At 46.6% G+C, this 15,767-nt stretch overlaps 1 protein-coding gene across 1 annotated transcript in view; it reads left to right on the top strand.

Annotated features, from left to right (window-relative positions):
- LOC143276302 (uncharacterized protein C05D11.1-like) overlaps positions 1 to 15,767 on the top strand; it is a 97,688-nt gene that overhangs the window by 36,466 nt on the left and 45,455 nt on the right. Inside the window, exons 9-11 of the mRNA XM_076580807.1 lie at positions 1,313 to 1,404; positions 10,190 to 10,292; positions 13,476 to 13,550. Coding sequence (XP_076436922.1) covers positions 1,313 to 1,404; positions 10,190 to 10,292; positions 13,476 to 13,550 — 270 coding nt within the window. The remainder of the gene's footprint in view (positions 1 to 1,312; positions 1,405 to 10,189; positions 10,293 to 13,475; positions 13,551 to 15,767) is intronic.

The raw sequence follows: 15,767 nt of genomic DNA, 5'->3' as shown, positions 1-15,767 counted from the left end.
TGTCTGTGGAGATTGAGGAACCGTACTGTTGTCAGGTCAGTGTTGTCATGTGTCTGTGGAGATTGAGGAACCGTACTGTAGTCAGGTCAGTGTTGTCATGTGTCTGTGGAGATTGAGGAACTGTACTGTTGTCAGGTCAGTGTTGTCATGTGTCTGTGGAGATTGAGGAAGCGTACTGCTGTCAGGTCAGTGTTGTCATGTGTCTGTGGAGATTGAGGAACTGTACTGTTGTCAGGTCAGTGTTGTCATGTGTCTGTGGAGATTGATGAACTGTACTGCAGTCAGGTCAGTGTTGTCATGTGTCTGTGGAGATTGAGGAACCGTACTGTTGTCAGGTCAGTGTTGTCATGTGTCTGTGGAGATTGAGGAACCGTACTGTTGTCAGGTCAGTGTTGTCATATGTCTGTGGAGATTGAGAGTCAGGTCAGTGTTGTCATGTGTCTGTGGAGATTGAGGAACCGTACTGTTGTCAGGTCAGTGTTGTCATATGTCTGTGGAGATTGAGAGTCAGGTCAGTGTTGTCATGTGTCTGTGGAGATTGAGGAACCGTACTGTAGTCAGGTCAGTGTTGTCATGTGTCTGTGGAGATTGAGAGTCAGGTCAGTGTTGTCATGTGTCTGTGGAGATTGATGAACCGTACTGTTGTCAGGACAGTGTTTTCATGTGTCTGTGGAGATTGAGGAACTGTAGTGTAGTCAAGCCAGCTCTTTGTCTGTCTGTCCCCTTGTCAGTCTTTTTTTCATTTTCCCCTGTTTTTTCTGGCCCACCCTTTGTCCAGCAAGCCATAGCTGTGGTCCAGCCAATCATGGGAGATAATCTGAAAGTTGCAGTCTGAAATTGAATGATGCCCCTCTTGTCAGTGTCTGTAGAAAGTCCACACAGTGTCAGCTTGAAGTCAGACGGTCAGTGTCATCTTGATCATTTGTTTCATGCTGTGAAGACTGCCAGGGTCATCTTGATGTTACATGGTATGATTTATGCGTGGTCACTTTTAGTGTGCCAGTTTGTGATAGAAAACTGTGTGCTGTTTTGGGTTCAACTTTCAGGTGTGCCAGTTTGTGATAGAAAACTGTGTGCTGTTTTGGGTTCAACTTTCAGGTGTGCCAGTTTGTGATAGAAAACTGTGTGCTGTTTTGGGTTCAACTTTCAGGTGTGCCAGTTTGTGATAGAAAACTCAGTGTGCTGTTTTGGGTTCAACTTTCAGGTGTGCCAGTTTGTGATAGAAAACTCAGTGTGCTGTTTTGGGTTCAACTTTCAGGTGTGCCAGTTTGTGATAGAAAACTCAGTGTGCTGTTTTGGGTTCAACTTTCAGGTGTGCCAGTTTGTGATAGAAAACTCAGTGTGCTGTTTTGGATTCAACTTTCAAAATGTCGACAGCAAGTTCCTGAAGGAAATCAGTCCAAAGTAAGTGCTGCTTGGATCACTTCATTTGGACTTCTCTCTTTCTGTCTCTGTCTGTCTGTCTTTCTATTTTTGTATGTACCTATGTGTTGCATGCAACTTTTCAAACAAAACTTATGGCCAACTCTCTCACGCTCTCTCTCACCTTCATCCAAACGAAAGCCCAAAATAAACAAATACAAAAAATTTACTCCAAATAGTTTCAACACAAACAACAGACATGATACAATAAGGCACCGATACTTCAGAACGGTTAGACACCACAAAGAAGAAGTCTGTTCGCTTTCCTCTTCAGCGGGAGGAACACCCAAAATTATTTCCCCTTCTGTCACCCTCTTCTATGACAGTGTTTTGTTTTTCTCAGTATTACTCAACTTGGGTCGGGGTGGGGAAGTGGTGACAGTGTTTTGTTTTTCTCAGTATTACTCAACTTGGGTCGGGGTGGGGAAGTGGTGACAGTGTTTTGTTTTTCTCAGTATTACTCAACTTGGGTCGGGGGTGGGGAAGTGGTGACAGTGTTTTGTTTTTCTCAGTATTACTCAACTTGGGACGGGGGTGGGGAAGTGGTGACAGTGTTTTGTTTTTCTCAGTATTACTCAGCTTGGGTTGGGGTGGGGAAGTGGTGACAGTGTTTTGTTTTTCTCAGTATTACTCAACTTGGGTCGGGGGTGGGGAAGTGGTGACAGTGTTTTGTTTTTCTCAGTATTACTCAGCTTGGGACGGGGGTGGGGAAGTGGTGACAGTGTTTTGTTTTTCTCAGTATTACTCAACTTGGGTCGGGGGTGGGGAAGTGGTGACAGTGTTTTGTTTTTCTCAGTATTACTCAACTTGGGACGGGGGTGGGGAAGCTGGTACTACATAGTTCCAGTTGTCCTGGAAGGTTGACTCTGGTGTAGTACTTGGGGAATCATGTCCACCAGCGACGCTCCATTTCCCCACGACAGAAGAAGGCCACACAAACAGTGGGGTGCAGTCGGGTCTCCACAGAGGGAGAGTGGAGTCTCCACAGAGGGAGAGTGGAGTCTCCACAGTGGGAGAGCAGAGTCTCCACAGAGGGAGAGCAGAGTCTCCACAGTGGGAGAGCAGAGTCTCCACAGAGGGAGAGCAGAGTCTCCACAGTGGGAGAGCAGAGTCTCCACAGAGGGAGAGCAGAGTCTCCACAGTGGGAGAGTGGAGTCCCTATGACAAAACCTAGACGTGCCTTAGTTCTAGCAAATTATCCGCAAAACTCTTGGTAGGATTTCACCGCCACCCACCATGCCGGGGCGGAAGAAGAATCACAGTAGCACTTCATTACATTATCATGGACAGTGACTCATTCACTCCCCTTGAATCCCATCCGGTTTACAGCTAAAGCAATCTGAACAAATATAATTGAATGGTTTTCCAATCTCTTCCTGCAAAATATTATTTCAGCCAAAAGCTGAAATATTCAGGTTTAGCTCCAGTTTAACAATTCTTTCCCGAAGTAATTTACAAGTTCATTGAAAATAATCTCCCAAACAAATGTGGGCTGGACCTGTACTTCACTGTTTCCTCATTCAGAACTGGGAGAAATAGATTGAGTAACTCTAGCACATCAAACAGAATACATAAGGTAATATGAAATTGTATATTTAGAGTGAAAGTAATACCGAATAAAAGAACAAGAACCAAACACTCAGGCCAAACACCACATGTCAGTTTCAAGTAAACTGGTAACGTTTCAGCCTAGGAAATAACTGTCTATGACAAAAATAAGAGATTAAACACATGTAACATCAGACAGTAAAAATTTAGGTAACCAACACGTGAAAAGCAAAACCAACTAGTAATACAGGTACGTATATTTTCGGACGGATATACAACAGAAATACTACAAATTGGAAGATGATTTTACCAATGCAAAGACACTAAATAAATGAATGAATAAATATCTCAAAAGTTTATGAATTCTAGCCAAAATACTGGCTGAGCATCACAGTTCCTTGTGATAACCTGTGTCGCCAAAATAAGACTGGCCTTACTGAGCGTCCCTCTCTATAGGACCCCACACTGACCGTTGTAGACCTGGCCAAGTCTGATGCTCCACTGTCAAATGGTGCCATTTTTCCAGACAAAGAAAACTCCCAGAGCTGACAAAAATTAGAAATCTGTCACATCATGCTTTCCAGTGCAACACGTGCATTGCATAGACTCCATACGCGACAAGGAGCATGTGATGCATGAGTGCCAAAGTGGGTTTACCATAACTGGCAGCGTTCACACACACACAACCCTCCTTGTCTGTGACACTCTGTTTATCTTTTTCTGTCTGTCTCTGTCTGTCTGTCTCTCTGTTTTTGTATGGACCTATGTGTGTGTAAGTGTGTGTGTATGTGTGCATGTGTTTATGGCTGTGTGTACCTCTGTGTGTAACTGGGTGTGTATATATATGTGTGAGTGTGTTTCTGGCTGTATGTACCTATGTGTGTGTAACCTGGTGTGTATGTGTGTATGTGTTTCTATCTGTACCTCTGTGTGTGTAACTGGGTGTGGGTATGTGTTTCTGGCTGTGTGTACCTCTGTGTGTGTAACTGGGTGTGTGTATGTGTTTCTGGCTGTGTGTACCTCTGTGTGTGTAACTGGGTGTGTATTTGTTTCTGTCTGTGTGTACCTCTGTGTGTGTAACTGGGTGTGTATGTGTTTCTGTCTGTGTGTACCTCTGTGTGTGTAACTGGGTGTGTATGTGTTTCTGTCTGTGTGTACCTCTGTGTGTGTAACTGGGTGTGTATGTGTTTCTGTCTGTGTGTACCTCTGTGTGTGTAACTGGGTGTGTATGTGTTTCTGTCTGTGCGTACCTCTGTGTGTGTAACTGGGTGTGTATGTGTTTCTGGCTGTGTGTATCTATGTGTGTGTAACTGGGTGGGTGTGTGTGTTTCTGTCTGTGTGTACCTGTGTGTGTAACTGGGTGTGTATGTGTTTCTGGCTGTGTGTACCTTTGTGTGGATAATTTGCCAGGGGGTTAGGGGGTGCACGGGAGGGGTAGTACCTCTAGAGGGGGGGCTTGTCACGCTCTTCCGGGAGTGGTTCGTCCTCTATCGGTCCCCACCGGCACCCAGCTCTCACCTATGGGTCCTAGAAGCTGCTAGCATTTGGCAGTGCCCAACCCCTGGGCAACGGCTTTGACAGGCTGGCTAAACTAGGTGAGGGTAGCTGACGGGTCTCAAACCCTCAGTGTGTTAGGGCTTGTCTACCCAAGCATGTGAAGACTGGATCCGGCGGACTCTGCGGAAGAAACCTTCATGGTTCAACGGAGAGGAAGGCGGTTGCAGCAGAGCACTGTGGTGTGCTGAGGGCAGGATGAGGCACATAGGACATCCTGGTCATCCACTGCATCCGTTTCCATCTCCAGTCGTCTTGATCTCGTCTTGCCACTGGATACAGACGGTCTCGGACAAGAGAGTGAGGTCGACGGTGCGCAACTCCTCCTCACTATAAACAAAGTCATCGCGCAAGTCATCAGTCATCCTTCATCCCATACCATCATTTTCCCCAAGCCTTGTGGCAACAGGCGAGCGACGAAGCGACAGGTGTGGGTACACTGGCAGTCGTAGCCGCGGACCTGCACACAGGCGGCTCAGCCCATAGGGTCGTTTTTCACTGACTGGAGCAGCAGTGGAGATCGGCAGCCCCCTGAGCGACTGAGCAGCCCTCTTCAGGACAGCACTGCTCACTTCCATGGCATGAGGAAGGGGCTAGAAAAGGTGCCCTAAGCATTGCCTGCTCCACACCACCCTAGTCAGCATACTGCGTCTGACGGGGACCCTACTCAAGCGGTCAACATTCAAAGAAAAGAAAGAAGAAAACAAGGAGCATCCCATTGACCATTGCCACATGGAACGTGCGTACGCTTCTGGACAGAAGCGACTCAGACAGACCACAGAGACGCACAGCACTCATTGCGAGTGAACTAGCCAGGTACAACATCGACATCGCTGCCTAAAGTGAGACCAGACTGGCAGAAGAAGGCGAACTCTGTGAGCGAGGCGCAGGTTACACCTTCTTTTGGAGTGGTCGCGGACCTGAGGAGAGACGTGAGGCTGGAGTTGGCTTTGCAGTGAAGACAACCCTCATTGGCAAGCTGGCTGGCCTCCTGAAAGGAGTGAACGATTGCCTGATGACGATGAAACTCCCTTTATGCAACAGGAAGAAGTTTACCTCCATTGTCAGCGCCTACGCGCCCACCATGACCAACCCGGATGAGATCAAGGACAGATTCTACGAGGACCTGAACGCTGTCATCACCACTGTTCCCAACGCAGACAAGCTCATCATTCTTGGTGACTTTAACGCGAGAGTTGGCTGTGACAGCACCTCCTGGGAAGGCGTGATTGGGAAGCATGGGGTTGGCAACTGCAACAGCAATGGTCAGCTACTTCTCCAGACATGTGCCGAGCATGATCTTCTTATCACAAAAAGCGTCTTCTGCCTCCCTACCTGTAACAGGACGTCATGGATGCATCCTCGCTCTGGGCATTGGCATCTCATCGACTTTGTCAGGAAGAGGGACAGGCAGGACGTACGAGTCACGAGGGCCATGTGTGGCGCTGAGTGCTGGACAGACCACCGCCTTATCATCTCCAAACTCAACCTCCGCATCCAGCCCAAGAGACGGCCTCAGGGCATGAAAGCACCCAAACGCCTGAATGTCAACAAGCTGGGGGTAGGCAACATCAAGCAGAGCTTTGCTGACACCCTGGAGGAACGCCTTGAGTCCACTGTGCTGGACAACCAGAATGTGGAGGCAGCATGGGGCACACTGCTTGTGACGGTGTACAACACTGCCATGGAGTGCCTGGGGCCTTCTGCCAGGAAGCACAACGACTGGTTTGATGAGAACTGCACTGAGATTAAGCAGCTGCTGGAAGACAAACGCCAAGCCTACAGAGCTCACATTGAAGATCCCAAGTCACAGTCAAAGAAAGACATACTGAAGAGTGCATGCAGCACCATCCAGCTGAAGCTGCAGCAGATGCAGGATTCCTGGTTGAGCAACAAAGCTGATGAGATCCAGGGCTTTGCAGACAGGAACGACATGAAGAACTTCTATAACGGCCTGAAAGAAGTCTACAGTCCCACCACCTCCGGATCTGCTCCACTCCTCAGTGCTGATGGTTCTACCCTAATCACTGACAAGGACGGGATCCTTGAGAGATGGGCTGAACATTTTGACAGCGTGCTGAACCGCCCTTCCACCATCAATGATAAAGCCATCGACCGACTCCCCCAGGTGGTGCCAGTCAGTGAGTCGTTGGATGCCATTCCAACTTTGGAGGAGACCCAGAAAGCTGTCCGTCTGCTATCCAATGGCAAAGCCCCTGGCTCAGACTCCATTCCATCTGAGGTCTACAAAGAAGGTGGTATGGCGCTGAGAAGCTTCATCAGCTGTTCCAGCTCATCTGGCAGCATGAGGCAGTTCCACAGGACTTCAAAGACGTTCCCATCATACACCTGTACAAGCGCAAAGGAAATCATCAGGCCTGTGACAACCATCGTGGAATATCCCTGCTGTCCGTCGCAGGCAAGACTCTGGCCAGAGTGCTACTCAACTGTCTCATAGCGCACCTTGAGCAAGGTCTCCTACCAGAGAGCCAGTGTGGCTTCTGGAAAGAACGCGGGACTATCGACATGGTGTTTGCTGCCAGGCAGCTCCAGGAGAAGTGTCAGGAACAGAACGCCGACCTTTACTCCACCTATGTCGATCTGACCAAGGCCTTCAATACTGTTAGCAGAGATGGCCTTTGGAGAATCATGTCGAAGTATGGATGTCCCAGAAAGTTATCACCATCATACGGCAACTACACGATGGGATGCTGGCCCGAGTCCAAGACAACGGAGAGACTTCAGAACCATTCCCTGTCTCCAACGGAGTCAAGCAAGGGTGTGTTCTTGCCCCCACCCTGTTCAGTCTCATGTTTTCAGCCATGATAACAGATACCTTCAGAGACGCGGACGTAGGCATTGGCATCAGGTACCGCACAGATGGCCTCTCTCTTCAACCTCAGGAGGCTTCAAGCAAAACCCAAGGTGAGGACAGACACTGTTAACGACTTCCTGTTTGCTGATGACTGCGCTTTCAACGCTGCCTCCGAAGCTGACATGCAACACACCGTCAACAAGTTCTCTGCTGCCTGTGACAACTTAGACCTCACAATCAGCACAAAGAAGACTGAGGTGATGCACCAGCCAGCTCCAGGGAAGCCTTACGTTGAACCAAACATCATCATCAACGGGCAACGACTGAATGTGGTGGACAAGTTCACATACCTGGGCAGTATACTCTCTTGCACAGTTGTCATCGACGATGAGGTGAATGCCAGACTCGTCAAAGCCAGCGCTGCCTTCGGCAGACTCCAAAAGAACGTTTGGAACAGGAGAGGCATCACCCTGGAGACGAAGCTCAAAGTATACAAGGCCATAGTTCTCACCACACTGCTTTATGGATGTGAATCATGGACGGTCTACAAACGCCATGCCAAAAAGCTGAACCACTTCCACACCACCAGCCTCAGAAAACTTCTCGGCATAAAGTGGCAAGAGAAGATCCCTGACACAGAGGTGCTCACTCGTGCAAACTTGCCCAGCATCTACACCATCTTGGTGCAGGCCCAGCTGCGCTGGGCAGGCCATGTAGTTCGCATGCCAGACCACTGGCTCCCCAAGAAACTGCTGTATGGCGAACTCCAACATGGCAAGCGCTCCCATGGAGGCCAAAAGAAGCGCTTCAAAGACACACTGAAAGCTTCTCTGAAGGCCTTTAACATCAGCCACGACACATGGGAGCTGAATGCAATGGACAGACCAAAGTGGCGTTCAGCTGTCCAAAAAGGCGCCAAATCCTGTGAGGCCAACAGAATCGCTGCAGCAGAGCAACGCAGACATGCCAGGAAAAGCAGTGCCAGCAAGTCCCCGACAGCCGCCACCATCCCCTGTCCACACTGCGTCAGAACCTTCCGGGCGCGGATTGGCCTGACCAGTCATCTGCGCACCCACAGAGCCCAACCCACCCACCCCCAGGATGACTAGATGGTTGTCGTCGATCCCGATGGATGAACCACACACCTTTGTGTGTGTAACTGGGTGTGTGTGTTTCTGTCTGTGTGTACCTCTGTGTGTGTAACTAGTTGTGTTTGTATTTCTGTCTGTGTGTATCCCTGTGTGTAACTGGGTGTGGGTGTGTGTTTCTGTCTGTGTGTACATCTGTGTGTGTAACTGGATGGGTGTGTGTGTTTCTATCTGTGTGTACCTCTCTGTGTAACTGGGTGTGTATGTAATTCTGTCTTTGTCAGTTTGTGTACCTCTGTGTGTGTAACTGGGTGTGTGTATGTGTTTCAGTCTGTGTGTACCTCTGTGTGTGTAACTGGGTGTGTGTATGTGTTTCAGTCTGTGTGTAACTGGGTGTGTTTGTGTGTATGTGTTTGTCTGTGTTTACCTCTGTGTGTGTAACTGGGTATATATGTGATTCTGTCTGTGTGTACCTCTGTGTGTGTAACTGGGTGTATATGTGTTTCTGTCTGTGTGCACCTCTGTGTGTGTAACTGGGTGTGTGTATGTGTTTCTGTCTGTGTATACATCTGTGTGTGTAACTGGGTGTATGTATGTGATTCTGTCTGTGTGTACCTCTGTGTGTGTAACTGGGTGTATGTATGTGATTCTGTCTGTGTGTACCTCTGTGTGTGTAACTGGGTGTATGTATGTGATTCTGTCTGTGTGTACCTCTGTGTGTGTAACTGGGTGTATGTATGTGATTCTGGCTGTGTGTACCTCTGTGTGTGTAACTGGGTGTGTGTGTGTGTTTTTGTCTGTGTGTACCTCTGTGTGTGTAACTGGGTGTATGTATGTGATTCTGTCTGTGTGTACCTCTGTGTGTGTAACTGGGTGTGTGTATGTGATTCTGGCTGTGTGTACCTCTGTGTGTGTAACTGGGTGTGTGTGTGTGTTTTTGTCTGTGTGTACCTCTGTGTGTGTAACTGGGTGTATGTATGTGATTCTGTCTGTGTGTACCTCTGTGTGTGTAACTGGGTGTGTGTATGTGTTTTTGTCTGTGTGTACCTCTCTGTGTGTAACTGGGTGTGTATACATACGTGTATGTGTTTCTGGCTGTATAAACCTCTGTGTGTGTGTCTGTGTGTCTGTGGCTGTGTCTGTGTGTGTGTTTCAGGCTGTGTGTACCTCTGTGTGTGTAACTGGGTAATGTGTTATAAATTATTATTATGATAATATACACACAGACTGGAACAAATGTTTGAGTGGTATTGGTAAGTTGTTACATATGATGATGTATACAGACTGGAACAAATGTTGAGTGGTATTGGTAAGTTGTTACATATGATGATGTATACAGACTGGAACAAATGTTGAGTGGTATTGGTAAGTTGTTACATATGATGATGTACACACAGACTGGAACAAATGTTGAGTGGTATTGGTAAGTTGTTACATATGATGATGTACACACAGACTGGAACAAATGTTGAGTGGTATTGGTAAGTTGTTACATATGATGATGTACACACAGACTGGAACAATTGTTGAGTGGTATTGGTAAGTTGTTACATATGATGATGTACACACAGACTGGAACAAATGTTGAGTGGTATTGGTAAGTTGTTACATATGATGATGTACACAGACTGGAACAAATGTTGAGTGGTATTGGTAAGTTGTTACATATGATGATGTACACACAGACTGGAACAAGTGCTGAGTGGGATTGATATGTTGTTATGAATTACGATTATGACAATATATACATATATAAACACAGACTGGATCAAGTGCTGAGTGGTATAGCGGAGGGCGGAGAAACGCTGGACATGCAACGTATGGGCAACATCCTGCATCGCCGTGTGTTGGACGCTCTCAACAGTGTGAGTGTTGTCTGTGTCAAGTCAAATCAAGTCAAAATGATCTTTACAGAGGGTAAAAGAATAAGCTTGTTCTGCTAATTTACATCCTGCCCTCAGAAAAAAGAAAGAAAAGAAAGGAATATAGAAGGAAAAAAGTAAGGGGGATAGAAAAGTCAAGCATGTTTAGACACACAAATTCTGTGGAGAAAAACGTTACACAGACAAATAGCAAATGAAAATATATACATGATGTCAACACAATATGTCTGTGTGTATGTGTGGAGTGGGGGGGGGGGTGTGGGTGGGGGGTGTTGGATGCCCTCAACAGGTTGTTCTTCAGACAACATGCTGTCTGATCCCAGACTAGGGCAGGTTGTACTTGATCTCTTCAGACAACATGCTGTCTGATTCCAGACTTGGGGAGGTTGTACTTGATCTCTTCAGACAACATGCTGTCTGATCCCAGACTAGGGGAACTAGGGCAGGTTGTACTTGATCTCTTCAGACAACATGCTGTCTGATCCCAGACTAGGGCAGGTTGTACTTGATCTCTTCAGACAACATGCTGTCTGATCCCAGACTAGGGCAGGTTGATGATGATGAGGCAGTGAATGTGAACATGGTGATGATGATGGTGATGAGGCAGTGAATGTGAACGTGGTGATGATGATGGTGATGATGAGGCAGAGAATGTGAACATGGTGATGATGATGGTGATGATGAGGCAGAGAATGTGAACATGGTGATGATGATGAGGCAGTGAATGTGAACATGGTGATGATGGTGATGATGAGGCAGAGAATGTGAACATGGTGATGATGATGAGGCAGTGAATGTGAACATGGTGATGATGGTGTTGAGGCAGTGAATGTGAACATGGTGATGATGATGATGAGGCAGTGAATGTGAACATGGTGGTGATGATGATGATGAGGCAGTGAATGTGAACATGGTGGTGATGATGATGATGAGGCAGTGAATGTGAACATGGTGATGATGGTGGTGATGAGGCAGTGAATGTGAACATGGTGATGATGGTGATGATGAGGCAGTGAATGTGAACATGGTGATGATGATGGTGATGAGGCAGTGAATGTGAACATGGTGATGATGGTGATGATGAGGCAGTGAATGTGAACATGGTGATGAGGCAGTGAATGTGAACATGGTGATGATGGTGATGAGGCAGTGAATGTGAACATGGTGATGATGATGAGGCAGTGAATGTGAACATGGTGATGATGGTGGTGATGAGGCAGTGAATGTGAACATGGTGATGAGGCAGTGAATGTGAACATGGTGATGATGATGGTGGTGATGAGGCAGTGAATGTGAACATGGTGATGATGATGAGGCAGTGAATGTGAACATGGTGATGATGGTGATGAGGCAGTGAATGTGAACATGGTGATGATGATGAGGCAGTGAATGTGAACATGGTGATGATGGTGATGAGGCAGTGAATGTGAACATGGTGATGATGATGATGATGAGGCAGTGAATGTGAACATGGTGATGATGATGAGGCAGTGAATGTGAACATGGTGATGATGGTGGTGATGAGGCAGTGAATGTGAACATGGTGGTGATGATGGTGATGAGGCAGTGAATGTGAACATGGTGATGATGATGGTGATGAGGCAGTGAATGTGAACATGGTGATGATGATGATGATGAGGCAATGAATGTGAACATGGTGGTGATGATGGTGATGAGGCAGTGAATGTGAACATGGTGATGATGATGATGATGAGGCAGTGAATGTGAACATGGTGATGATGATGATGATAATGAGGCAATGAATGTGAACATGGTGATGATGATGGTGATGAGGCAATGAATGTGAACATGGTGATGATGATGGTGATGAGGCAGTGAATGTGAACATGGTGATGATGAGGCAATGAATGTGAACATGGTGATGATGATGATGGTGATGAGGCAATGAATGTGAACATGGTGATGATGATGGTGATGAGGCAGTGAATGTGAACATGGTGATGATGAGGCAATGAATGTGAACATGGTGATGATGATGATGATGAGGCAGTGAATGTGAACATGGTGATGATGATGGTGATGAGACAGTGAATGTGAACATGGTGATGATGGTGTTGAGGCAGTGAATGTGAACATGGTGATGATGAGGCAATGAATGTGAACATGGTGATGATGATGGTGATGAGGCAATGAATGTGAACATGGTGATGATGATGGTGATGAGGCAGTGAATGTGAACATGGTGATGATGGTGTTGAGGCAGTGAATGTGAACATGGTGATGATGAGGCAGTGAATGTGAACATGGTGATGATGATGGTGATGAGGCAGTGAATGTGAACATGGTGATGATGATGGTGATGAGGCAGTGAATGTGAACATGGTGATGATGATGGTGATGAGGCAGTGAATGTGAACATGGTGATGATGGTGTTGAGGCAGTGAATGTGAACATGGTGATGATGAGGCAGTGAATGTGAACATGGTGATGATGATGATGATGAGGCAGTGAATGTGAACATGGTGATGATGGTGATGATGAGGCAGTGAATGTGAACATGGTGATGATGATGGTGATGAGGCAGTGAATGTGAACATGGTGATGATGATGATGATGAGGCAGTGAATGTGAACATGGTGATGATGGTGATGATGAGGCAGTGAATGTGAACATGGTGATGATGATGGTGATGAGGCAGTGAATGTGAACATGGTGATGATGATGATGATGAGGCAGTGAATGTGAACATGGTGGTGATGATGATGATGGTAAGGCAGTGAATGTGAACATGGTGGTGATGATGGTGATGAGGCAGTGAATGTGAACATGGTGATGATGATGATGATGGTAAGGCAGTGAATGTGAACATGGTGGTGATGATGGTGATGAGGCAGTGAATGTGAACATGGTGATGATGATGGTGATGAGGCAGTGAATGTGAACATGGTGATGATGATGATGAGGCAGTGAATGTGAACATGGTGATGATGATGATGAGGCAGTGAATGTGAACATGGTGATGATGATGATGAGGCAGTGAATGTGAACATGGTGATGATGATGATGATGATGAGGCAGTGAATGTGAACATGGTGATGATGATGATGAGGCAGTGAATGTGAACATGGTGATGATGATGATGAGGCAGTGAATGTGAACATGGTGATGAGGCAGTGAATGTGAACACGGTGATGTCCTGAACAGCTGGAAGACGACAACCATGATGCTGTGGCCTGCATGATCATTGGTCAGTTCCTGTACGGGGACACGCAGGATGACGTGAGTACACCGTTCTGACTGACTGTCAGCTGTTGTTGTTACTGTGACACAGACACTGTTCTGACTGTCAGCTGTTGTTGTTACTGTGACACAGACACTGTTCTGTCAGCTGTTGTTGTTACTGTGACACAGACACTGTTCTGTCTGTCAGCTGTTGTTGTTACTGTGACACAGACACTGTTCTGTCAGCTGTTGTTGTTACTGTGACACAGACACTGTTCTGACTGTCAGCTGTTGTTGTTACTGTGACACAGACACTGTTCTGTCAGCTGTTGTTGTTACTGTGACACAGACACTGTTCTGTCAGCTGTTGTTGTTACTGTGACACAGACACTGTTCTGACTGTCAGCTGTTGTTGTTACTGTGACACAGACACTGTTCTGTCAGCTGTTGTTGTTACTGTGACACAGACACTGTTCTGTCAGCTGTTGTTGTTACTGTGACACAGACACTGTTCTGTCTGTCAGCTGTTGTTGTTACTGTGACACAGACACTGTTCTGACTGTCAGCTGTTGTTGTTACTGTGACACAGACACTGTTCTGACTGTCAGCTGTTGTTGTTACTGTGACACAGACACTGTTCTGTCAGCTGTTGTTGTTACTGTGACACAGACACTGTTCTGTCAGCTGTTGTTGTTACTGTGACACAGACACTGTTCTGTCAGCTGTTGTTGTTACTGTGACACAGACACTGTTCTGTCAGCTGTTGTTGTTACTGTGACACAGACACTGTTCTGTCAGCTGTTGTTGTTACTGTGACACAGACACTGTTCTGACTGTCAGCTGTTGTTGTTACTGTGACACAGACACTGTTCTGACTGTCAGCTGTTGTTGTTACTGTGACACAGACACTGTTCTGTCAGCTGTTGTTGTTACTGTGACACAGACACTGTTCTGACTGTCAGCTGTTGTTGTTACAGTGACACAGACACTGTTCTGTCAGCTGTTGTTGTTACTGTGACACAGACACTGTTCTGACAGCTGTTGTTGTAACTGTGACACAGACACTGTTCTGACTGTCAGCTGTTGTTGTTACTGTGACACAGACACTGTTCTGTCAGCTGTTGTTGTTACTGTGACACAGACACTGTTCTGACTGTCAGCTGTTGTTGTTACTGTGACACAGACACTGTTCTGTCAGCTGTTGTTGTTACTGTGACACAGACACTGTTCTGACTGTCAGCTGTTGTTGTTACTGTGACACAGACACTGTTCTGTCAGCTGTTGTTGTTACTGTGACACAGACACTGTTCTGACTGTCAGCTGTTGTTGTTACTGTGACAAAGACACTGTTCTGTCAGCTGTTGTTGTTACTGTGACACAGACACTGTTCTGTCAGCTGTTGTTGTTACTGTGACACAGACACTGTTCTGACTGTCAGCTGTTGTTGTTACTGTGACATAGACACTGTTCTGTCAGCTGTTGTTGTTACTGTGACACAGACACTGTTCTGTCAGCTGTTGTTGTTAATGTGACACAGACACTGTTCTGTCAGCTGTTGTTGTTACTGTGACACAGACACTGTTCTGACTGTCAGCTGTTGTTGTTACTGTGACACAGACACTGTTCTGTCAGCTGTTGTTGTTACTGTGACACAGACACTGTTCTGACTGTCAGCTGTTGTTGTTACTGTGACACAGACACTGTTCTGACTGTCAGCTGTTGTTGTTACTGTGACACAGACACTGTTCTGTCAGCTGTTGTTGTTACTGTGACACAGACACTGTTCTGTCAGCTGTTGTTGTTACTGTGACACAGACACTGTTCTGACTGTCAGCTGTTGTTGTTACTGTGACACAGACACTGTTCTGACTGTCAGCTGTTGTTGTTACTGTGACACAGACACTGTTCTGTCAGCTGTTGTTGTTACTGTGACACAGACACTGTTCTGTCTGTCAGCTGTTGTTGTTACTGTGACACAGACACTGTTCTGACTGTCAGCTGTTGTTGTTACTGTGACACAGACACTGTTCTGTCAGCTGTTGTTGTTATTGTGACACAGACACTGTTCTGTCAGCTGTTGTTGTTACTGTGACACAGACACTGTTCTGACTGTCAGCTGTTGTTGTTACTGTGACACAGACACTGTTCTGTCAGCTGTTGTTGTTACTGTGACACAGACACTGTTCTGTCAGCTGTTGTTGTTACTGTGACACAGACACTGTTCTGACTGTCAGCTGTTGTTGTTACTGTGACACAGACACTGTTCTGTCAGCT

This window comes from Babylonia areolata, chromosome 31 (assembly GCF_041734735.1).
Source record: "Babylonia areolata isolate BAREFJ2019XMU chromosome 31, ASM4173473v1, whole genome shotgun sequence".
Lineage (NCBI taxonomy): Eukaryota > Metazoa > Mollusca > Gastropoda > Neogastropoda > Buccinidae > Babylonia > Babylonia areolata.
The sequence above is the reverse complement of the archived record's forward strand: the minus strand, read 5'-3'. Positions and strand labels throughout refer to the sequence as shown.